This window comes from Ochotona princeps, chromosome 3 (assembly GCF_030435755.1).
Source record: "Ochotona princeps isolate mOchPri1 chromosome 3, mOchPri1.hap1, whole genome shotgun sequence".
NCBI classification, from domain to species: Eukaryota; Metazoa; Chordata; class Mammalia; order Lagomorpha; family Ochotonidae; genus Ochotona; species Ochotona princeps.
This window is the reverse complement of record NC_080834.1, coordinates 85,530,810-85,555,087: the sequence shown is the minus strand read 5'-3', so window position 1 is coordinate 85,555,087 and position 24,278 is coordinate 85,530,810. Positions and strand designations below refer to the sequence as shown.

At 41.1% G+C, this 24,278-nt stretch overlaps 1 protein-coding gene across 1 annotated transcript; it reads right to left on the bottom strand.

The window, feature by feature from the left end:
* Positions 1-440: 440 nt before the first annotated feature.
* LOC105941962 (butyrophilin subfamily 2 member A2-like) lies at positions 441-22,951 on the bottom strand. The gene is made up of 5 exons (XM_058661951.1): positions 22,800-22,951; positions 19,493-19,545; positions 13,457-13,864; positions 11,952-12,236; positions 441-708 (listed from the first exon to the last, which is right to left on the bottom strand). Exons 2-5 carry the CDS (start codon positions 19,542-19,544, stop codon positions 680-682), a joined length of 774 nt encoding a protein of 257 aa, XP_058517934.1. The 5' UTR covers position 19,545; positions 22,800-22,951; the 3' UTR covers positions 441-679.
* Between the last annotated feature and the right edge of the window lie 1,327 nt (positions 22,952-24,278).

Below are 24,278 nucleotides of genomic sequence, written 5' to 3'. Positions count from 1 at the left end.
TAGAGGCATAGAGAGACAGAGAACTCCGTCAGCGAGGCCATTCACCAAATATCTAGAGCTAGGGCTGTGCCAAGCTGAAGCCAGAAGCCTGGAATTCTACTTGAGTCTTACATGCAGGTGGCAGACACCCAACTACTGGACTATTACCTGTGCTTTTGAGGATGTACAGCAGCAGGAAGCTAGAATCAGGGGCAGAGTTAGGACCCAAACCAAGGACCTGATACTGGATGTGTGTCTCATTCAATGTCTTGGAAATAATCTACTGCAGATTTCTCTGCTCTGAATGCCCCACCAAGTCATCCATCACTGAAATATCACCCCAATAAGAAACACACAAAGTGGACCATTCATTCATTGGGCTATAATCTTCTACTTTTCAGTTAAAATTTTTTAATTTTACTCGGAATTTCACTTGTGAGAGGCATATGATTAAATAGAAATAAATCTTATTAAAGCAGAGAAATAAAGAAACAGCCTTCAACATACATATGTAACAAGAGGCAAAATATAGGATCACCAATCATGTCAGATAAAATCCCCGATCTGCTGCTTCCTTCCTTCTTTCTGTTTATGACAAGGTAAGTGTCTAGCACAAAAAGAATATCATTCCTAAGGGAAAACCAAGTACTCTGGTGGCTTGAGGCAGGACAGGCCCCTGGACAGATGTAATTCAAATTTCTCAATAGTAGTCATCAGGATATTTTCTCTCTGTTCAAAAGGAAATAAAACACAATAGATCACTTTTACATTAGAAGCAAACTGTATTCAGCTACATTGCATTTCCTTTTTTAAAGATTTATTTTATTTTTATTAGAAAGTCAGATATACAAAGAGGAGGAGAGACAGAGAGGAAGATCTTCCGTCCGATGATTCATTCCCCAAGTGACCGCAACAGCCAGTGACTGCGCCGATCCGAAGCCAGGAGCCAGGAGCTTCCTCTGGGTCTCCCACATGGGTGCAGGGTTCCAGGGCTTTGGGTCATCCTCGACTGCTTTCCCAGGCCACAAGCAGGGAGTCGGATGGGAAGCAGGGCAGCTGGGATTAGAACCAGTGTCCATATGAGATCCCAGTGCATGTAAGGCAAGGACTTTAGCTGCTAGGCTGCCACGCCAGGCCCCATTGAATTTCTTAAAAGTCACACAGGAAAGAACAATCATGAGCAATGAATTCTTTCTCCCCTCTTTCCAATAGTGGTAAAAGTGTTGCTTGAGAATAACCTACTCACAACTGCATAGCTTTCCTTCATTTGCTTTTTTTTTCTTTAAGATTTATTTATTTTTATTGGAAAGTCATATATACAGAAAGGAGCAGACAGGAAGGTCTTTCATCCAATAATTTACTCCCCAAGTGGCCACAACAGGGTGAGCTGAGCTAATCTGAAGCCATGAGCCTGGAATCTCATCCTAGTCTCCCATGCCAGTATAGGGTCCTTAATTGCTTTCCTAGGCCACAAGCAACTCTCCTTCATTTGTAAGACCACATTCTGACTTACCCTCCTATTAGTCAAACAAATATTGTTTGAAAAATTACAGAAGAGAAAATAGTCACTGAAGTGAATGGAATTACATTTCTGACAACAAAAAGAAACAGAAGGGAGATAGGCCCGGGGCTATAGCATAAGGAGCTTGTCTTTTAGGTTGTGGGCCTGAGACAAGGAGAAGAGGAGCTGATGTCATCAGGTCAGGGCAGCCCATCACATTACAGTGTGCTCCAGAAATAATTCATCCCAATCCAAAAAAGGACTGCATAGCTCTTTGGTTAATTCGCGTGGCATGGGGTAGAAGGGAGGAGGATATTCCTGATGTACCCTAAGAAAAGGAATCAAGAGGTCATGCAGTCTTCCTTCGAGGCTCTTAGCTATTTTACATCCCTAATGCCATGATGATGAGATTTGGCAGTTAAGAGCTAATACTTAATGCAACTTCCTTTTATCTACCAGAAGAGAGAGAAGAGAATTGCGTCCTTGCTCATGAGAGATTCATCTTGTGACAAGATGAATAATGAATCCCAACAACGCAGTAAATTGCAGATACAACGTGTTTGAGATGCTATAAAGACTGTTCTCCCAGAGCACATCACTCTCCTCCAGGGGTGCCAGGCACATTAGACTCAATGTGAACAGTGTAATAGGCACAGCCTGAGCTGTGGAGCCATCCTGCTGTTCTTTCTCTTCCTTCCCTATCCACAGGAATCAAAAGGAGTGCCAGCGTTGCACTTTCTATGATTACCTCTGTTCCACCTTGGCCTATACGGATTCATCTCTGAGAATGAAGAGACCTCAGAATTCTGAGTCATCCTGCAATACTCCCTCCTTCTTCCCCCAGCAACATTAACAGTTTGCCTTCATGGTCCGTCTTAAGACCATCATATCGCATCCCTCATGAAGCCCAGAGCCACTCTGTCCTTAATCTCAGATCACTCTGAGCACTTCATGGTTCTGCACCTTCCCTTTTCTGACTTGCACCTCCAGCCTACCCCTAACTTTTGAAACTCATCACCTGAGGTTCCTCAACAAACCCCTTCCATTCTCTGTGTCTTGCTCTAACTGAAATCTGACTCTCCTTTGAGGATACTTTTCCTTTTGTAGCCCTTTCAAAGCACTGCTGGCCTTCTTTCCAACATCCTCCCCACACTTGCAAGGTAAATGTATTATGTCTTCCAGATCATTCTCTTTTCCTCCTTTCAACAAGCCTCTTGCTTAAATTCTGATACCATTTTTCTTAGTCACCCATCACCGTCTGATGTTACACTCTTCTGTTCTCTATATTGTCTCCACTAACATGCCTGGATTCTAGCTATTGGCTCTGACATAATTCTTAGTGTCAGCATCTCACACCGGAAGCAATTTCTTCATTGGCTCCCAGGTCCCAACACTCCTAGGTTCCTTTCTTCTTTACTGTCCATGTCTCATTCTCTTTCATCTCTCTGATCTACAAATTCCAGAGTGTTCTAGGGCTCAGCTCTTATCCAGTCTCATAATGTAAAATACCATCTACAGGTTACACACTCAGGTTCCTCTTTTGAACCTAGACCTCCCTCCTAAACTGCAATTTCATAATCTACTCCACTCCCTACTTCACATTGCCCCTCAAGAGTTTCACATGGGCATTTCCAACTGTACACATTCCAAGCCAGACTCCAGCACTTCCTAATCAAGAATAACTGTTCTTTCCAGCCTTCCAGCTGCTCAAGGAAAAAGCCTTAGTCATCAAAGTTTTCTTTCCCTCATTCTATGGTCTAATATGCCAGCAGATCCCGTTTTCTCTATTTCATAAATATATAGATAATCCCACCTTTTCTCACTGCTTGCACTAACACTTTATGTCATGCCTCCATCTTGTCTCATTTAGATTCCTACTGGTCACCCTCCTCCCACCCTTGCCTCTCTTAGGACTGTTCTCTAGAGTAACCAGAAAGAACCTGATACAATGGGTTGGATCATGTCACACCTCAGCTTAAAACTCTCTTTTGGCTTTTTCCACAGTGTGAGGAAAAGCCAATAGCCCTAGTAGGGTATATAAGACAACATACAATCCAGCCTCCTATTTTCATTATGCTATTGACATATGCACTCTTTTTTTAAAAAAAAAATTTTTTTTAAAGATTTATTTTATTTTTGTTACAAAGTCAGATATACTGAGAGGAGGAGAGACAGAGAGGAAGTGGAGCTGCCGGGATTAGAACCAGCGGCCATATGGGATCAAGGCGAGGACCTTAGCCACTAGGCCAAGCTGCCAAGCCCTAAAAAAATTTTTTTAAAGATTTATTTATTTTTATTACAAAGTCAGATATACAAAGAGGAGGAGAGACAGAGAGGAAGATCTTCCGTCCAATGATTCACTCCCCAAGTGAGCACAACGGCCAGTGCTTGCCGATCCGAAGAGGGGACCAGGAACCTCTTCCAGGTCTCCCACGCGGGTGCAGAGTCCCAAACCTTTGGGCCGTCCTCAACTGCTTTCCCAGACCACAAGCAGGGATCTGGACGGGAAGTGGAGCTGCCGGGATTAGAACCAGCGCCCATATGGGATCCCGGGGCGCGTTCAAGGCAAGGACTTTAACTGATAGACCACGCCATTGGGCCGACATATGCACTCTTGAGCCCTCTTTGCCTGTTTCTCAAAACCATTAGTCCTTGCCTGCCTCAAGGCATGGCTCTAATCTTAACCAAAGCTTCGTTAAAATTTAACTATTCAGTGGGGCTTTCTCTGAACAGTCTATTTAAAATTACAACCCTCCATCACTTTAGTAACTTTCTTTGCTTTACTTTTCTCTCCATAATTATTCACCATATGATATACCACATACTTTTTACATTATACTGAAAGATAACCCAATATAGAAAAAGTACATGTTAAGAAAAGTACATGTTGGGTCTGGGGTAATGGCTCAGTTGGCCAAATCTATCCCCCCCCCCCCGCTTCAAGCATCAGGATCCCATATGAATGCCGATTTGTATCCCACCTGCTCTAGTCCCCATCCAACTCCCTGCTGATGTCCCCTGGGAAAGCAGTAGAGGATGATCCAAAACCTTGGGACCCTGCACCTGCATGGGAGACCCAAAAAAAGCTCCTGGCTCCTAGCTCCTGGCTTTGGATCAGCTCAATTCCGGCCGTTGCGGCCATTTTGGGAGTGAATCAGCAGATAGAAGATCTTTCTCTCTGTCTCTCCTTCTCTCTGTGAATCTGCCTTTCCAATAAAAATAAACAAACCTTAAAAAACATAAAAGAAAAAGTTTATGTTAAGTATCCAGCTCAATTAATTTTCAGAAGCGGAATCCAACCCTGTGTCCTGTGTCCACATCAAGAAACAGAGTATTACCAATATCCCAGTAGTCTCATGGTGTTTCCTTCTACTCACGATTCTCCTATACCTGAGCTGAAATCAATTTTTCTTGTTTTACATTTAATCCAAATGGACACAGGCAGTGAGATACTATGCATTTTAATGTTCTATTACTGTCTACTTTCCCTACCACTGGCATGTGAGCTTTGAGAGGTCAGGAATTTTGTTTTGTTCACTGTTGCCTTTCCAGTACCTAAAAGAGTATTTGGCCTAGAGCTGGAGCTTGACTAGTATTCGATAAATGAATGAATGAATTATTGGATGACTGGAAATGATAGCAGGGTAAAGAAGGGCTAAGTCTGGGCCAAATCTTGAAGGCTGAGCAGGAGGAGTTCAAGTGGTAGACCAAAAAAGAAAGTCACTCCAAGATTCCAAGGGCGTGGGTCATTGCGTCAGAGCCATAAGCAATGGCCTGGAGCTGAGCAACAAGCAGATGCTGGGTCTCAAAGCGATTAAACAAAAAGTATAAGAGAAGGAGCAAAGAAAAATAAATACAGAGCCTCTCAGGCATTCCTGGGATTTTGTTTAAGATGTTAAATTTCTCAGGGGATAAGAAACAGTTTTCTTTAAATTTAGTTCACCAATAATACACCGTAGTGTTTTCAGAAGAAAGTCCGAGGCACCCTGTTATGCTCAAATATCTAAACTACTTCTGAATATGTGGGAGAGACCGAAAAGTCTGGGGAATAAGGAAACCCCTCTTTTGTCTCCTTTTAAGGTAAAGCTAACTCACATGATAAACTCAAATTTAGGAGTCCATCTGGTTGACCTTGTTTTACTGCACTGGGCAAGCAGCCAGGAGTTCTGTTGTCCTTGCCTGCTGACCATGGCTTTGAGGAAATGCTATCCCCATCCCTGCAGAAGAGACAGAATAGAGACACTCTGGCTATCTTTACTCAACCAAGGGCTGATATTTTTCATCTGTAATTCACAAACTTGAGTACCTTTAAGACAACACTGGGTGGCCTTCTTACAACACAAAGTTCTAGGCCTGTTCCTGGAGTTTTTTATTCGGTGGTCTTGGATGAGCCTAACAATGTGCATTTCCAACAAAATCCAAGTGGTGCCGGTAATGCTGCCTGGGGATGGTGTGTGCAGAGGCACAACCCTATGCAATGCTGGTAGCCCTCTAGGTCAGTACATCTGGTTTCTCTCCATATCTTTTCTGGTTCTGCAGTGTTCACTCATTTAATTTTTATGTTCTCCACAAGGGTGGAAATTATGTCTCCCTCATTTATCTTTGTATTTCTAGCACTGACATGGCAATCTACCTGTATTTGCTGAATTAATAAATTCCACTGCCTTCTCAAAAAGACATAGGACAGTAGGAAAGAGGGTGGCCACTCAGACTGTGACTCTGGCTCCTTTTCCTCTACAGAGAAGCATAGAAAAAGTGAGAGTTCTTTCAGTTTCCTTTTTAGCCACTGTCTGTATTTTCATTAAACTAAGGTATTTTTGTTCATGATTTGCTTTTTTTTTAAGCTTAAAAAATTAACAGCATAAGATATAGGGAATAACAATATGTGCATTAAAAACATATTTCTAAATAACAAATAGATTAAAGAAGAAATACCAAGGGATACTAAAAAGATTTCTAAAGAGAGACAGAGAAACATCTTCCATATGCTGATTTGCTCCCCAAATGGCCACACTGCCAAAGCTGAGCCAATTTGAAGCCAGGAGTCAGGAGCATCTTCCAGGTCTTCCACACGGTTGCAGGATCCCAAGGTTTTGGGTCGTCCTTGACTGTTTTTCCAGGCCACGAGCAGACAGCTGAATGGGAAGTGCAGGATTCAGACATGAACTGGCACCCATATGGGATCTCAGTACATGCAAGGTGAAGACTTCACCCACTAGACTACTGTGCTGGCCTCAGATATTAAAGATATTTTAAGGGCTTGGCGGCGTGGCCTGGTGGCTAAGGTCCTCGCCTTGATCCCATATGGCCGCTGGTTCTAGTCCTGGCAGCTCCACTTCCTCTCTGTCTCTCCTCCTCTCAGTATATCTGACTTTGTAGTAAAAAAAAATAAAATAAATCTTAAAAAAAAAAAAAAGATATTTTAAGATGAAAATAAAATACATCAAACTTTCATTTAAAACAGTGCCCAGAGGGTAATTTAGCATTTTAAATGCCTACAGTAAAAAGAAGGAAAGATCACAAAGCAATAAATCAACTTTCTAACCTAAGTTGCTGGGGGAAAAAGAGAGGGGGCATCATTTGCCTATCTTGTAGTGACAATTTGAGTACTGGTGACTGTGCTTCCAATCAAGCTTCTTGCTAAGTACTTGGCCCCTGCCACCACTGTGGGAGATTAGGATGGATTTCCTGGCTCCTGGTTTCAGCCTGGCATAGCCTGGGCTGTTGTAGCTTTTGGGGAGGAAACCAGTGGTTGGAAGATTCTCTCCTCATCCTCGCTCTATCACTCTGCCTTTCAAATAAATAGATTTTTTTAAAAAATAATATATTTTTAAAAGTAAATTGGGTCGGGCACGGTGCCATGGCCTAGCAGCTAAGGTCCTCGCCTTGAACGCGCCTGGGATCCCATATGGGCACTGGTTCTAATCACGGCAGCTCCACTTCCCATCCAGCTCCCTACTTGTGGCCTGGGAGAGTAGTCGAGGATGGCCCAGGGCCTTGGGACCCTGCACCTGCGTGGGAGACCTGGAAGAAGCTCCTGGCTCCTGGCTTCGGATCGGTGTAGCACTGGCCATTGCGCTCACTTGGGGAGTGAATCATCAGATGGAAGATCTTCCTCTCTCTCGTCCTCTCTGTATATCTGACTTTGTAATGAAAATAAAATAAATCTTTAAAAAAAAAAAGTAAATTGGGTCATAGAATGCAGGAGCAAACATTGTAGAAGTGTTGGAAGAATACACAGGAATAAATATCACTTGAGACAATGATTTTTTAACATAACGCTAAAATAACAAGTGACAAAAAACCAAAAAGATAAATTCAACAAAATCAGGAACTTTTGTGTCTCAAAAGACATTGTCCAGGCTGACACGGTACAGCGAGCTAACCTGCCTCCAGCAATGGCAATGCCTCATACGAGCACCAGAGCTAACCTGCCTCCAGCAATGGCAATGTCTCATACGAGCACCAGAGCTAACCTGCCTCCAGCAATGGCAATGTCTCATACGAGCGCCAGCCAGATCCCCAGCTGCTGTGCTTCGCCCAGGCTCCAGCTAATGCACCTGGGAACGGAGTGGAAATGGCTCAAGTAGTGGATTCCCTTCTACCCTCTCAGTAAACCTGGATCCTGGCTTCAGCCTGGCCTTGTCCTGAGCATTGCAGCTATTTGGGGAGTGAAGCAGTGGAGAGAAGATCTCATCTCTCTCTCTCTTTTCTTTCTCTCTCTCTCTCTCTGTAGATCTGTATTTTAAACAAATAAATATATCTTTAAAAAAAAAAAAAGACATATTGGGCCAGTGTGGTAGCCTAGTGGCTAAAGTTCTGCCTTGCTTGCACTGGGATTCCATATGGACACCAGTTTGTGTCCTGGTGTCCCTGCTTCCCATCCAGATCCCTGCTTGTGGCCTGGGAAGGCAGTTGAGGACGGCCCAAAGCTTTGGGACCCTGCACCCACGTGGGAGACCCTGAGGAGGCTCCTGGCTCTGGATTGGCTCAGCTCTGGCCGTGGTGGCCACTTGGGGAGTGAATCATCGGATGGAAGATCTTCCTCTCTGTCTCTCCTCCTCTCTATCTGACTTTCCAATAAAATTAAATTAATTTTTTTTTAAAAAGACATAATCGAGATGTGAAAGATGTTAAAAAATACTCACAGAAAGGAACAAAATATTTGTAAATTACATATTTGCTAAGGACTTTGTATTAAAAATATACCAACTCTTTTCAATAAGAAAAAGATAAATCACCCATTTTTTTTAAATGGACAAAGGATTTAAATAGACATTTCTCCAAATAAGATAAACAACTCAACAACAGGCAAATGAAAATACGATAAATGTCATGTGCCATCAGGGAGATGCAGCTCAAAACCACAAAGACCACTCAGACCTGTCAGGAGGCTATCACAACAAAAACAGATAAGAGTGGGATCTGTCAAGGGCGTTGAGAAATCACCCTGTGCTGAAATCATACATTGCTGCTGTGGACATAAAATTGTGCAGCCACTTTGGAAGACAATCTAGCAGTGGTTTGAACGGTTAAAAAAAATAGGACAGGGCTTAAATCCACTCTGCACAAACCTAAGATAAGTGAAATTTCACAAAGACTGTATACAAATATTCATAGCAGTATTACTCATTCCAATTAGTTTTCAAAAAGTATAATTTACCCAAATCTCCAACAACCAAAGACATATACATAAAATATACTGTATATTATATATATGTATATATATGTATATGTATATATATATATATTTAGTATGGTATTGAAATTAATAAAGGGGGAAATAAGCACTGTAATAAACCACAACATGGGTGAACACTGAAAACATTATTCTCAATGACAGAAGGCAGTTACTAAAGATCACATATCACATATGATTCAATTATTGCAAAGGTTAAAATAGGAAAACCTATATAGCTGGAAAGTAGATTAGTAGTTGCTTGGGACTGGAAGACACAATGGAACAAATGGAGAGTGACTGCAAAGGTATAGGGCTTCTTTTCAGGGTAATGAAAAGATTATAAAATTACCTAGTAATGACTGCACAATTCTGTGAATGCTCTAAAACAATTATGTATGTCATATATATGAATCTTATTACAAATGAATTATCTTTCATAAAGTTGTTAAAATTCAACTTTTTTTAAAAAATCACACCTTTTTTAGAAGACTATACAAACTTCATATTCATTAGAGAAACCTACATTAAAGAAACAAGTACAAAAATGAAAATTCCCATAATTCTATCATGCAGAAGGAACCAGGAATCATCATTAACAATTCTAACTATAATAATAATTCCTATTCACCTAATCTGTATGTAAACAATGCGGACTCATACAAATTTATATGTTGCTTTTAAAACTTTTACTACTGTAGAGCCAGTACCATGGCACAGCAAGCTGTCACAGCTTGTGACATCAGCATTTCACACTGGAGTGCTAGGACAAGTTCCCATTGTTCCACTTCTGATCCAGGTCCCTTCTAATACACCTGGGAAAGCTGCAGAAGGTGGCCCGAGTATTTGATCTCCTGCCCCATGTGAGAAATGGGGTTGGAGTTCCTAGCTGCTGGCTTCAGCTTGGCCTAACCCTAGCTCTTATGGTCATTTGGGGAGTGAATCAGCAGGCTGAAGAAACATCTCTCCCTCTCTCTTTTTCTCAAATAAATAAAATAAATCTTTTAAGAATTTTAGCATGGTGAACCTTTCCTTAGTAAATGAATTTTTAAAAAGATTTTATTTTTTTGATTGGAAATTCAGATATACAGGGAGCAGGAGAGACAGAGAGGAAGATCTTCTGTCAGCTGGTTCACTCCCCAAGTGGCTGCCACTGCCAGAGCTGAGCCAATCCAAAGCCAGGGCCTCCTCAGGGTCTCCAACACAGTTACAGGATCCCAAGGCTTTGGGCTGTCCTCGACTGCTTTCCCAGGCCACAACAGGGATCTGGATGGGAAGAAGGGCTGTCAGGATTAGAACCGGGGCCCATATGGAATCCCAGTGCATACAAGGTGAGGACTTTAGCCACTAGGCTACTATACTGGACCCATAAATGAATATTTTTAACAGTTGTATAATATTCATAGCTGATTCCTGAGAGATCCAAGCTTGGCAATAAGATCTCAAATGCCGTAAGCTCCAGGTCTATATAATCTACACCACAAAACCATAAAGATAAACTCACTTAAAACTTTGTTGTGCAGGAGCTGTACAACCTTGGACAGCTATTTCAGCTCTCTAGGTATGTTTCCTTCTTCCATGCGCTATGGTTGGTAGAAGAAGACACCTACTGTCCCCATTCCTGTTCCCCACCACCTCTACCCCCAGTCATACTCTGCTCCATGTGAATACTAGGGGTCTGAGTGCAGTCCCTAAGTCAAGGACACAGAAAGGAGGAATTAGTGTATGCAGCATGTTTCCTCATCAGAATCACTTTTTCCTTGATGAAGAGGCAGGTGAAGTCACATGTGTTAACACGGATCACTGACCACTGCCTGAGGCTATGGGCACCATAGCACAAGGACTAACACTGTGTAATTAGCCTCTGAGTCAGCCAAGCTGCAGTGGAAAATACCCAGGCCTTTTTGAGAATTAGATCCAGACTGAAGGCCTGGCCTCTAACCCTATCAGCTGAGTTGCCTTTGACCAATAATTTACCTTCTCTTACCCTAATTTCCTCTTTAGCTGAATGGGATAGCACAAGTATTTAACTCAGAGATCACTGTGGGGTAAGTGTGGTAAGCAAGACTACCTCACTCAATCAATATCCATTCTTTTTCTTACATGCTTTATTAACCCCCTGAGTTATAAACAACTAAGACGGAATAGAACAGCTACATTAAAAAATGGTTGATCAAATTTTTTCTCCAAAGGACTGTCAGGGAACTACAAGGCACAACAGAATACAATTATAATACTGTCCAGGATTCATGGTAAGAACAATAGCTTCATTTCTTGCCTCATGACTTATCACCCAGCGGCACCCTTTCTCCACACTCGGTTCTATTCCTGTAGTATGTAGTTTTGTATCAATAAGTGCAGTGTGGCATAAAAAAAAGTTCACGAACTTTGGATTCAGAAAGAATGGGTGTGACATCTGACTCCTGTGCTTATTAGCTATGTTCTTAGTCATTTCCTGGTTTCCTCAGCTTGAAGGGGGTCATTCCTTACAACTGCCTTTCAGAGTTGAGCAAGGACTTCAGATGTCAAATGTGAAGTAATGGGCAAATGGTGAGAGGCTCTTAATGGCAGCTGTGAGCGCTCAGCCTGTCACGTGACAAAGGTGAGGCAGAGAAGCCTGGTCTGCAGTAACAGACTCCACCTCACCACCATCTCCAGCCCTGAGATCCACAATCTTAGGTTCTTGATGCTTCTTGAAACCCCCAAATGCCCAGCAATTCAGTAAATACTACTGAAAGGTGACTTCTTAGTGGTGAAATATCCCCTGCTCTCATGGGTTCGCCGTGTACTTACTTGGGTACTTGCGGATGATCCGGAAGGGCTGGTTATTCACGTCCGTCTCTGTTATGTAACACACGTATTTCTCATGGAGCTTGACAGGGTATTTCAGGACAGAGAACACCCTGAAGAAGCCGTTCAGTTGTTCCTCGAGGACCTCCACTGTGCTGTGGTTGCTCAGGTCTCTCTCTGCACGGTCCAGCCAGGTCACGTTGGGTGTGAGATACCAGCCCTGGGAGACACAAGTGGCTACGTCCTCGTCATCCATTCTACTGAACTGCACCGGGGGCATTTCAGAGTCTGATTGGGAAAAAAATAACAATTCGTTCCTTTATTTCATCCCCCAGGAAGCTCAGGCTAGCGTAGATCTCATCTTTGGTTTTCCTATTAACCCCTGTGTAAAAAATGTATTTCATAGTACACTGTAAAGTTTCAATGCAAACACAGTAAGAGAATGGGACTCTTGCACACCCTTGCCTTCCAAATCTCCTCTGTCTGCTATTTTCAGATTCGTCCTCTCTTTGGGTAAGTTCATTCCAGATTCATGTCTGACCTCAGACACCCTGCTTAGAACCATGGAGGATAATAAAAGATTCCTACCACCACCACCACCTGTATATCTCTTCCCAACTCTCATCCTGGTGAAATTCTGCCATGCTTTCCCAAAACCCTATGAGATCTTTCATGAGAAGAACATAGCCTTCCCTGTAATGCTGAGAAGGATATGGATCCTGGGGCATTCTGAAGAGCCTTTAATCTGGTCCAACCTCCACTTTCATAGTGAGAAAATCTAAATTAGTAGTTCCAAGTCATCCTGAAACAGAACCTGGGACTCCTGACTCCCAAGGCAGGGCTCTGCTCATTTCACACCTTGAAGTTTTCATGCAGGATTATCACATCACATTTCATGGATTTGGGTGTTACAAATCATTCAGAAAGTGTGAAGTAAGCCTAGTGCTTCTTTATTCTGTTTTTCTTTTTAATGTTGTGTTTGTATGAATGAATGATATATACAGGTACAGATAAAGCACATTTTATTCAGAAGAATATATACTTTGAAAATGGCTATTTTTAAAAAATGTATTAGAGAACAACAGGGAATGAGAGAGAGAGAGAGAGAGACAGAGAGAGAGAGAGAGAAAGAAAGAAATTCTATCTGCCGGTTCATTCCCCAAATGCCTGCAATAGCCAGAGCCCAGAATTCCCACCTGGATGTCCTCCATGAGAGGCAGGAGTCCAGGTACTTGAGCCATCATGTGCTGCCTCCAAGGTTGTGTATCAGCAGGAAAATGGACTGAAAGCCAAGAATCTGGGACTCCAATTAGGCACTCTGATACAGTGTACATGCATCCCAAGTGGTATCCACAATGTATACTCCAAGAGCAATATTTTTTAGCAAACATGAAACTATTATTGTAGGGGCAAGAAAAACCTATAACAATATGAGAACAGCCCCAAACTGACACTTATTTTTAGAAAAAGAGGTTTGAAACCAAATTCATTAAAAAAATTTCCCTTACCTTCTACTATTAGTTTAATTGTACTTTCCCCTCTTCCATTTGGTGTGATAGCTGAGCACTTGTACACAGCTTCATCCAAGAAATCCACATTTCTTAACAAAAGTGATAGAGTCCCCTCAAAGATTTCATCTCGATCCACAGAGACCCTTCCTTCATACAGAGAGTTCTGGTCCTCCAATTGCTCTGTATTATTGTGGAACTGGTAAACCAACTTCGAGAATACTTCAAAAATGTCATAATGCCTTAAAAAGCGATAATATTCCTTGTCATCCTCTACCTCATATTCCTCTATGATGTCTTCTCTTTTCCAAGAAAACTCAAGATTCTCTGTGTCTTTCACAAAGGAGAAATGGCAAGAGAGGGTAACATCAGTGAATGGGTGAGCTCGCAACTCCTCTTCTGTAGACACTGAGAACATCAGAGAAGTAGAGTTACTATGGACCAATGAACACTGCTTAGGCAAGCTTTGATAACAAATGCTATTTCAAACAGATGGGAATTCAGAACAGGGATCTAAATGATTCACAAAATCACTGGAAGGCAACATGGGCAATATTTATTCTCTTCTCCCCCACATCACATGAGGCTGAGAACAACCCTGCAGAAGCTGTTGCCTCTGCCTTACTAGGAATCTGGTAAATCAGGACCTCATCAGCACCAGTGCTGCTTCCAGTGCCACACTGCACTTATTGGAGTCACATTGGAAAAAGACAGGATGATTCATCACTATCACCTTTATCTCCATTTCCATTGATTGTCAATGTCATCAATGAACAAGAGTATCTGGTGGGCAGGGTCTACATCACACCTAGGAACCTAACTGCAAACGAATCTCAAAAGTGTCATTTTTTACTTTCCGGTTTCAGTGATGCTAGAAAGCCCTAAAGAAACGCAGAAACCGATGTCCAGCATTTTAACCTGCTTTTGTCACATATTACCAACCACGCTGGGCAGGGTTAGCATGTGAAAGAGCTGAAACCTGTGGAGGATTGACGTGTGTACCATGTACTATTCATAAAATCATGACATGATTCAATACTTCCAACTAGTGTCCCAGAGGTTGCCACTAATGATCAGGGAAAGACCACATCAGTAGCTTTCCCCTTACCACTTAAATCAGAATTATCCCTCTCTAGTTTACCTTATAAATTAAACTCCTAATCAAAATTCTTCTGTCAAATGACTCCTACTGAAATACAAAACTGATTCCCAGGAAGAAAAATTGCCCTTGGATATAATATTAAGATAATGGTAACATACACAAAAAAGAAATAAGACTTCCCAGAGTTAAAAATGGTATTTAGGGACAATGCTACCAAATTTTTCAACCTAAAAGACTAATTAAATTTCCAATTTAAGAATAATGAGAAAGTAGGGACTCTAATAAGGCAATTTTATTTTTTCTCCCTGAGACTCTACACTTGACAAGTAGTGAAAAAGAAGAGTTGGTGGGTGTGAGCCTAAAGTTACTCTTTGATGTAACCAAGAGAGATAAAATAAAAGAAAAATGTACATGAGGAAATCTCAAGATGAAATCCCAGAGAGATGTTAGGCACGGAAGCTTCCAAGCCACCAGCCCAGCAAGGTGCAACTGAGAGCCAGTGCAACAGGAGCAGTCACATGAATATTGGCGGCCACGCATCAGCCTGGGTGTGTCTGTGAGGGTGTTTGGGGAGGAAATTAATCTTTGAATGGGTAGACCCAGGAGAACCAATCGCTCTCTCACACAGCAGTCCACATCCACTCAGCTGAAGTCTTCATTGTATAAAAAAATGAGTCTTCCTATCAGCAAGATGGTACTGCTGAGCAGCCTCTTCCTGGTGCAGACGCCAGTTGGAAACACAGGTTCTCCCTGGGTCTCGAGCCTTTGGGCTCAGAACCACACCATAGTCTCCCTCAGGCCTCCTGCTTGCAGAAGGCACAGCCTGGACCTTCTCAGTCTCCAGAATGGCATAACCTGATTCCTTGTAATCAATCAATTGCTCTCTCTCCTGCTTCCTCAGATTCTTCTGTTAGTCTAGAGAACACTGACTATACCAGGTAGCATTTATCTAGTATTTAAAATGTGTGAGACAGAGTCTAAAAGCTTTTCTGGTATTAAAGCTCTCCATCAGTGAGATAGCCTGGAGGTGGTGAGGATTAGAATCCCAAGCTAACTACTGAGAAAACTCCGCAGTGGCGTTGCTCAAGGACGCGCACCTTGGTGAGCAGCAGCAAAGCTTTGAATAAAACCCAGGTTGCAAAGCCATCTCCTGCAGACTTGCTCTTTCAGCTGCTAATCACAGACCCTCCACCTAACTTTGACAAATGAATCAATCACTAATTAAATGAATGAGTGATGGATATAAGGAAGGAAGAAGGAGGCAGGGAGAAACTTCGGGATTAAATTTGAAACTGGCAAATAAAAGGTCCAAGTGCTTTCTTGCTTGAATTATTGTTATATTTCTGATACAACTATCACCATGAAGCAGTAGTTTATGGTTTTTTTCAAGCCTGGCCTACTGAACTGTAAATTCAAGTTCTACTGCCAAATACCCCTTAATAATGCTTTGTAATCTTTAAGAGTTACAGTATCCGGGCCCGGCGGCGTGGCCTAGCGGCTAAAGTCCTCGCCTTGAAAGCCCCGGGATCCCATGTGGGCGCCGGTTCTAATCCCGGCAGCTCCACTTCCCATCCAGCTCCCTGCTTGTGGCCTGGGAAAGCAGTTGAGGACGGCCCAATGCATTGGGACCCTGCACCCGCGTGGGAGACCTGGAAGAGGTTCCAGGTTCCCGGCATCGGATCGGCGCACATCAGCCCGTTGCGGCTCACTTGGGGAGTGAAACATCGGATGGAAGATCTTCCTCTCTGTCTGTCCTCCTCTGTGTGTATCTGGCTGTAATAAAATGAATAAATCTTAAAAAAAAAAAAAGAGTTACAGTATCCTCCTGTATAATTAGCATAATAACATCTGCCCCAGAGTTGTTAGGAAATACCTTGGGATTCCTTTTCATGCTCAGGGACTGTTTTTTATCCTACATGGCTCAGTCATTTTCCAGAGCAACAAGAAATAGAGCACATAAGTGAATATTTCAGTAAGATGCCCCTTTTCCCAATCTCTCTCACAGGAATATGTGACAATCTTTGATTCTTCTACTCAGGCGGTCTGGCTACAGCTGCACGCATTCTGGTCCCTAGGGAAAGTCCTAATTTAGGAATACAAGCTAGCCAACGAATCATGAGACAGGATCTACTGCTGATGAAACTGGTAATACAAAAGCCAACTTGTGACTGATATGTCTGTAGATGGTCCTACTTGAATCTAAATAACTCCTTTTTGTAGTTTAAGTCCTGTCATTTTTTTCTTCCAAGATTCCTCCTTTTTAAAATACATTTTAACTTACTTACATAAAGTGAATAAATTTCATACTGACCAGCACAGAAGTAGGAGCACAGTGATACTTCCAAGCCTATCCTGCTTTCATCTATTTCCTTCTCTTTCTCTTTTTTTAAATGTTACAATGGCATACTTTAATCTTACTTCACAATCACAGGCTTAACACTCCATCAGGTAAAGAATTCAACAACTACCAAGTGGAAAAAGCCTACTATTCCTCCAGAGTATAGACAAAGGCTGTAAACAATAATCAAACCTCAGAGTGTCAATCCGTGTATTAGTCACCACAGATCAGGGAAACATGGTAGTTAAGCTTTTGTGAATGGCTTATTTCACTATGTATAATGATTTTCATTTGCATCCATTTTGTTGCAAAAGACAGGATTTCATTCTTGTTAATAGACTGAGTAGTAGTCCATAGTAGTATTCCTATACATCACATTTTCTTTATTTCTTTATCCAGTCATCTGTTATTGTACATCTGGATTGATTCTATATCTTAGTTATTGTGAATTGAGCTGCAATAAACATGGGTGTACAAATAATTCTCGCAAATGCTGACTTAATTTTATTTGGGTATATTCACAGGAATAAGAGGACTAGGTCATAATCTATTTTCAGATCTTTAAGGAATCTCCATACTGTCTTTCATAATGGTTGTATTAATTTATATTCCTACCAAGAGTGATCAGGGTACATTTTTCCTCCACATCCTTACCAGCATTTGCTGTTTTTTATTTTCAGATGATAGTCATTCTAATTAATCAATGCTAATTCTAAACCATTATATAATCACCCTTCAAAGCTTTAAGAAGCTGAGGCAAAATCTCAGTAAAAAAAAAAAAAAAACTTAATATAGGAAAACCCATTGGGTACTGCTGAAAGATACTATGCTAATTAATGTACCTGCACATAGAAATAAATACATTGTCAATTCTGCTGTGAAATGAAAGATATTATTAGAAGAAACAGGCACTTTCTCTTCTCACTGACATATGTTCCTTTCATTTATTTGATCAGGTTTTTCCTGAGTGGATTACCACCTCACTTTTCTCACATACACACACATACACAGGTCTGGGGAAAGACAGAAAGAATCTAGTCACCTGGCTGGACTTGGCCTAACTCTAATCCCTGATCAGATCTCTGGAGCCTGGGGACACCTTCCATCGTTTGGCCTCTTTAAAATCCGATTCTCACAGGCCCCTAAGAGATGGCACATTCCTGAGGCTGTCCATGTGGTTGGTCACTCCACAGAACAGTTCCACTGCAACTTTGGGTTCATCATGCTTTTAATTTTTTTTTTTCTACAAATTTTTGCTGAAAGACTTTTATTTACTAGAATTACATAAACCTTTCCAACATCTGTATATTCATGACTAAGATTTTTGAAGCATTGGACATAGTGAGTTCCATAACCTCTGTGCTGATTGCATATAGATTTTTATGGATAGCTCTGACATCAAATATTCTGCAAATATATGTTCTTAAATGTGCATTTGTCAGAGTCACTTGAAGGAGTCTGGTTTTTGCTTTTGTTCGGTTTTTTGTTAGTTGGGGTTCTCAAACTTTAGATGAGAATAGGACTAGTCATCAAGCACTTATAACTCACTGGGTGGGACACAAAGATTAGTTACTCCTCATTGGGGTATGGAAGATTTCTCTGCACACCCCTCCTAAAATTGTTCACCTAAATTATTGACATATGTCTTATTAGAGTTACAGAGTTAGACTACCCGAAAAACAGCCAGGTTCAGCAAAATCATGCTTCAACGCTATGAACTGCTAAATACTAAAATTAAAATAGACTTGAGACAGCTGAATAGTAATCTATAGCCATTTTAAGGTGTATAGAACCCAGTTATATATAAATTAATAATTGAAATGCCAATATAGAAGTCACAGGATGTGGTTCAGAACTTGCATTCTTTTATTTTCTCTTTTAATATATTGGTTACTCAATACCATGTCAACTAATTCCATTACATTATAAATTGTTACTGATGTAATGTCGGGGCTTTTAATTGATCAGGATGATACTCTGTCTGCTCTACCTTCAGACCAGAGGTGGTCTTCCCAAGAAACCGTTGAACTTATCTGGACAATAAGATGCCGGATTTTATGCTTGGTAGATGGTTGCAATGAAAGAATCTCAACTGAGTTTGAACTGTGGTAATGCAACAAGGTGGAGGAATCCACCCGGGGGTGGGGAGATTTGGGGAGGGGTGGGAGGGGATCCCAGTGCTTATAAGACTGTGTCACATAATGCAATGTAATCAATAAAAATAAATAAATAAATAAATAAATAAATATTAAAAAAAAAAAGACTAGTCATCAAGATTTGGCCTCAAACTAGACAAATCAAATTAGGGGTGGGATAAAGTAAGAGGTTTTCTTAACTTAAAAAAAAAAGAAAGAATAGAATAAACATTGTGCTTATAATGTGTGTGTGAGTCACTTCCACCCCACTCCCCAACACCCACATTCTTTCCCAGACCTGGTAAGGAATATACTAGGGATTTATTGCTCCCATTTAACAAATGAAAAAGACTGAGTTTGGAAGGATTAAGTAATTTGCTTGTTTGCTTGTTTATCTCTAAGCTGCCGTTTTCCTCATCACCCCCAATGCTTTTACATAAAGCTTTTTGCAAGTGACTCACCTGCACTATGAAGAAGTATAAGTATGTTGATAGTCACCAAAAAGGAAGACATTCTGGAAGGAACAAAAAGAAAAGCATAGTGTAATTTAAGGCCTTCCACAATGAACAGTTCAGTATACTCCCTGGGTTTGCTCTATAAAGTTTTCAATACATAAATTTGTTAAAAGTAATTTTTTTATAAAAATTCTACTTGAAAATTTAAACTGTATCTAAGGCATAAAATGAAAATCAGAAAATTAACATCAGCCAACAGCGAATATGGTGTGCAGTTACCTGCTATAGGTTCAAAGAAAGTTTTGTTCAGCTACTGCCTCTAGACCCCAGACTACCTCAGCCGACAGATGCTGCCTGAACCCCAGCATGCTCTGTGGGACAGCCCACTGAGTCAAGTCCACTCAGGCTGATCCTGTGCAGGTTTGTATGTTCTGCTACACAGATCTAGTATTCTCTTTCTATACTGTGTCAACCTGTCTCCAAATGAGCCATAGTCAAATTCATCTGGATCCAAAGTCATCCCTTCCCAGGCAATGGTCATCAGCCCCTCTGGATTTAAACTGGGGCAAGTTAGAGGTGGAGGAAATGTGATCAGTACATATTCAAGTTATGGAATCCATGCTTTGAAATGGAGGGAAATAGCCAAGAATATAGCCAGTACTGACCTTAAAGGCCTACAGCAGTTCTGGGAAAGCTAGGAGAAAGGGCCCAGGGAAGACCCCGGTTCTTTGAGAGTCTCTGACATAAATGCAAGCCTCTAATACACACAAGTTAAACCCAGCTGCATTTCTGGCGCTACCCTTCACTATTCCCCACACTTTAAGTTCTAGCAGTATCATCGCAAAGGCATAGTGCCGTTCATACCTGCTGTGCCTGACATGGTCCCCATCACTCCTACCCTCACTTACCCCTACTACTTATTCACACCTCTGCCAAAGTAGCATTTCTCAAAGCTCTCTCCAGCCTCATATCTAAATAATTACTCTTTCTTTATCTTGAACACACTTCTATTGTTGCATGAATCACACCATAGGGCAATTATTCTTGTTTTGAGGGCAATTATTCTTTAAGTGTTCTGTCCTCCCGTACTATTTCACAGAAACAAAATTAATCATACCCTCTCACATTTATTTACTTCCCTTTCCTCCTGTTATCAATGAAGAAGAAAGAACTCACCACAATCCTTCAATTTGGCTATAGTACTACCTAAAATAGCATCTTCATGTCAAGCACTTACAAAGGCTAAGTTGAATATTCAAAAAAAGCCTAAGAAGCAGGTGCTACTATTTCCAATTTGTGGGTGAGAAAACTACAGCATAAGGAACATAAATAAGTCGTCCAGGGTCACAGTGAGCCAAGACTCTTGCCCTTTAGGTTAGCTGGAGCCTGGAAATTACATCTCAACTCTGTCCTCATAAATCTCTTCAATTGTAGCCACAAGCCTAAGTAGCCCCTATCACCCAGGGGTGTCCACCAAGGAGACAGGATTCTCTTAGGCCAATGAAGTCCATGGCTTGTGCAATATTACACTAAGACATTTTCCTAGGGACCTATTTGACCCTGGAAAACCCATGCTCTGTGAGTTGATTATTAGCAGACAAAAGTCTTCAGAAGAATAGGAAGAAGTAAGTAGTCAAAGACCCTTCTGGGGTTAGTAGAAAAATCCATTGCCAAATGCAAATACTTTAAATAGGCACATGGCTAGTGATTGACAGTGTCTACTGACGTAAGAAATATTTCTCTGTGGTAGTTACAGTAAAAAATAAAATTAAATACCTAAAATAATACAAAATCTGAAAGGAAACATAGCAGATAATAGCTACTAGCACTGCCGACCTCTAATGCTGTAGAGGTGAAAGTTGTAGGAATAATGTGCCCTTCCAACTCACTAAAACATCATTACCCAAATTCTAAGGTGTGAAAGTTTTTGATCATTAGGAAAGACATAAATCCTACAGCCTTCCAGATCCTCCCCCATCACAGATATAATATTTGCTCCCCTCACTTCCACCGCTCTTACTGCTTGATAATACTCTCATTCCTTCAATAAGACTTGACGTTTAGTGATTCTAACACGAGGGCATTTCAAAAAGTACATAGGAGATAGAATTTAAAGGTTTGTTTTGGTTGCAAAAATTTTGAAATTTACATGTATTCAGGGTCTTTAACAAATTTTCAGAGGGCTGTCACATGGCTCAACAGGCTAATCCTCCATCTCTAAGTCTCAGGATCCTATATGGGCACTGGTTTGTGTCCTAGCTGCTTCACTTCTGATCAACCCTCTGCTTATGGTCTGGGAAGGTTGAGCCAAGTCTTTGAAATCCTGCATCCATGTGGAAGACTCAGAAGCAGCTCCTGGCTCCAAGTTTTGGATCTTCTCAGCCTGGGCATTGCAACCATCTGGGGAGAGAGTGAATCAGTGGATGGAAAATCTTTCTTTCTGTCTCTCCTCTATAAATCCGCCTTTCCACTAAAAATAAATAAATCTCTTTAAAAAAAATTCTCAAAAATGCATAGTCTGGAAAAATTGTTCATGGATTTTAGATGTTTCTAGCACCAAAATAAACTTCTTATAATTCAATTTCCCCAGAAACATTTTGAAGCATTCTTCTAAAAAGCATATATTCATTGTGAAAATTGTTTTTTTTAAAAATAGAAAGGAATAAAGAATATTAAAATTACTTTGAATTTATCATCCAACTACTGTTACTATTTTATAGTGTTCGTTTCAGTTTGTCTTTTATATGTGTATTCTTCAATAAAACTGAATTTGTACATGCAGTTCAATTCCCCTCATTACACTATTTTGTGTTTCTCTGTTGTTAAATAATGATTTAATTTTAACTGCTTAGCTTTGTTTATCTTACTTCCCCTACCAGGCAGTAAAGCTTTGTTCCCCTAGTCTTTCACATATCATAGCAGTTCATATGAGTACCTAGCAATTTTTTTGAATTAACTGAATGAAGCTGAAGTCTTGTGTAAGATTCTTATAACGTTTCACGATATAACAGGAAAAAGAAAAGAAAAACATGAGCCAAAAAAAAACAAAAATCCACAGGCTACTAAAGAGGAACATGCAGCATGCCCAATCAACAGTGCACTTATGCTTGCATCCTTCTCACCTGTTGTTTGCGGAAAAATAGTAAGTCTCATGAAGCAGCTCTGCATGGTCACATACGCATAGAGTGACCAGATTCAATCAGAACATAGACCTAAACACTTCAGACACATTACTGGCCATTAGATTTTCCAGTTCACCATCATTGCCAACAATTATTCCCGAATAAATAGTCCTTTTATCCGAAGAGCTTACCTGTGTCACAGACAGTCACTCTGCTCAGCTCAGAGGCAAATGAGGTGGAGTCAGTGCATCTTGGAGGGCCAGTTGTGTAGCAGTCCCCAGAGACTGGTTTTGTTATTACCAAGCCTCTGCCACAAAGGCATAGCAGGTTTCTATGTGACTTGATGCTTCTGTTCCAAAAACAAACAACACTCTGAATCTTTTTTAAGATTATTTATTTATTTATTTATTTATTTAGATGAAAGAGTTACAGAGAGACAGAGTAAGACAGGGGATCGTCCATCCACTGGCTCACTTCCCAAATGGCCACAACAGCTAGGGTCGGGACAGGATGAAGTCAAGAGCCAGAAGTTCCTTCTGGATCTCCAACGTGGGTGCAGGGGCCCAAGCATCTGGGGCATCTTCTGCTGCTTTCCGAGTTGAAATGGAAGCAGAGTGGCTGGGACTCGCTAAATTGGGAACATTAGCAGGGAGCTGAATGGTGGCTGTGGCTATATAGAATGCTGGCAATGCAGGCAGAGGCCTTATTTGCTATGCCATAATGCTAGCCCAAAGATGTAATATTTAATATTGCTACAGCTATATTTGTTGGTTTGAAACTGTTTGCTAAAAATTATGGTAGAAGAACAGAACTAAAATAACACCATAATGTCTAATTTTGGGAAATCACTGCACTGACATTTTCAGAGACTAATGAAACAAAATGGGGAAATATTCATTACACAGCTTTAAAAATCAAACACAAAGCTTTATATGCCACAAATACACATATATACACAAATATGTCTGGTTTCAACTTTGTGAGGGGAAGTATGTGCAAATAGGAAAAAAAGAAAATACACTAAAATGTTAACAGCGGCTATTTCTGGATAATGAGATTATATGTAACTTTGTTTTTACCACTGAATTTTCTATAGGGACCTTTTTAATTTATAATAAATTTTTTAATACCTGGAAAAAAGGCAATTGAAGAGCCAGCTCTGATACACAAAATATGGTACAGAATGAGAATATAGGAAGAAGAGGGCAAAAGAGATTTATTCTTCATTCTCTTTCTTACAAGGGTACTAAGTACAGTTTGTGTCTCCTGTTTGATGCCTCTCCTACTAGCCTCCAGGCTCTGAGTCCCCGGTGGCCAGCTCCACATTAGGGAATCTTGCCCTGTGCCCTCCTACAGCACATGGATTATCATCTGGGTCTGAAGGGGTTGACCTAGTCCTGATGCTCAGCACGGCCTGAGTGAACTACAGATGACAGTTTGAGGAACATTTCCCTTGGTAAATACACCTTATTAGGCTGGGCAGATAAGGGACATGGGCCAAGGGCTCCTCACCCCCCCGACTGAACCAGTTAGCTCCTGGTCTCGGATCTCCTGTTAGCTCCTGGTCTCGGATCTCCTGGACTTCAGGGTTCCTCCAATCGCTTTCAGCAGCTGAGTGAGAAAAACACCTGTGCGGCTTCAATATAAAATGAACGCTACATCCACTGACA

Coding starts and splice junctions, on each gene's coding strand:
- LOC105941962 (XM_058661951.1), bottom strand. CDS start 19,544: ATGTCTTCCTTTTTGGTGACTATCAACATACTTATACTTCTTCATAGT. Junction 13,865..19,492: donor TATACTTCTTCATAGTGCAG/GTGAGTCACTTG, acceptor TGATGTTCTCAG/TGTCTACAGAAGAGGAGTTG. Junction 709..11,951: donor GATCATCCGCAAGTACCCAA/GTAAGTACACGG, acceptor CCTTTTGAACAG/AGAGAAAATATCCTGATGAC.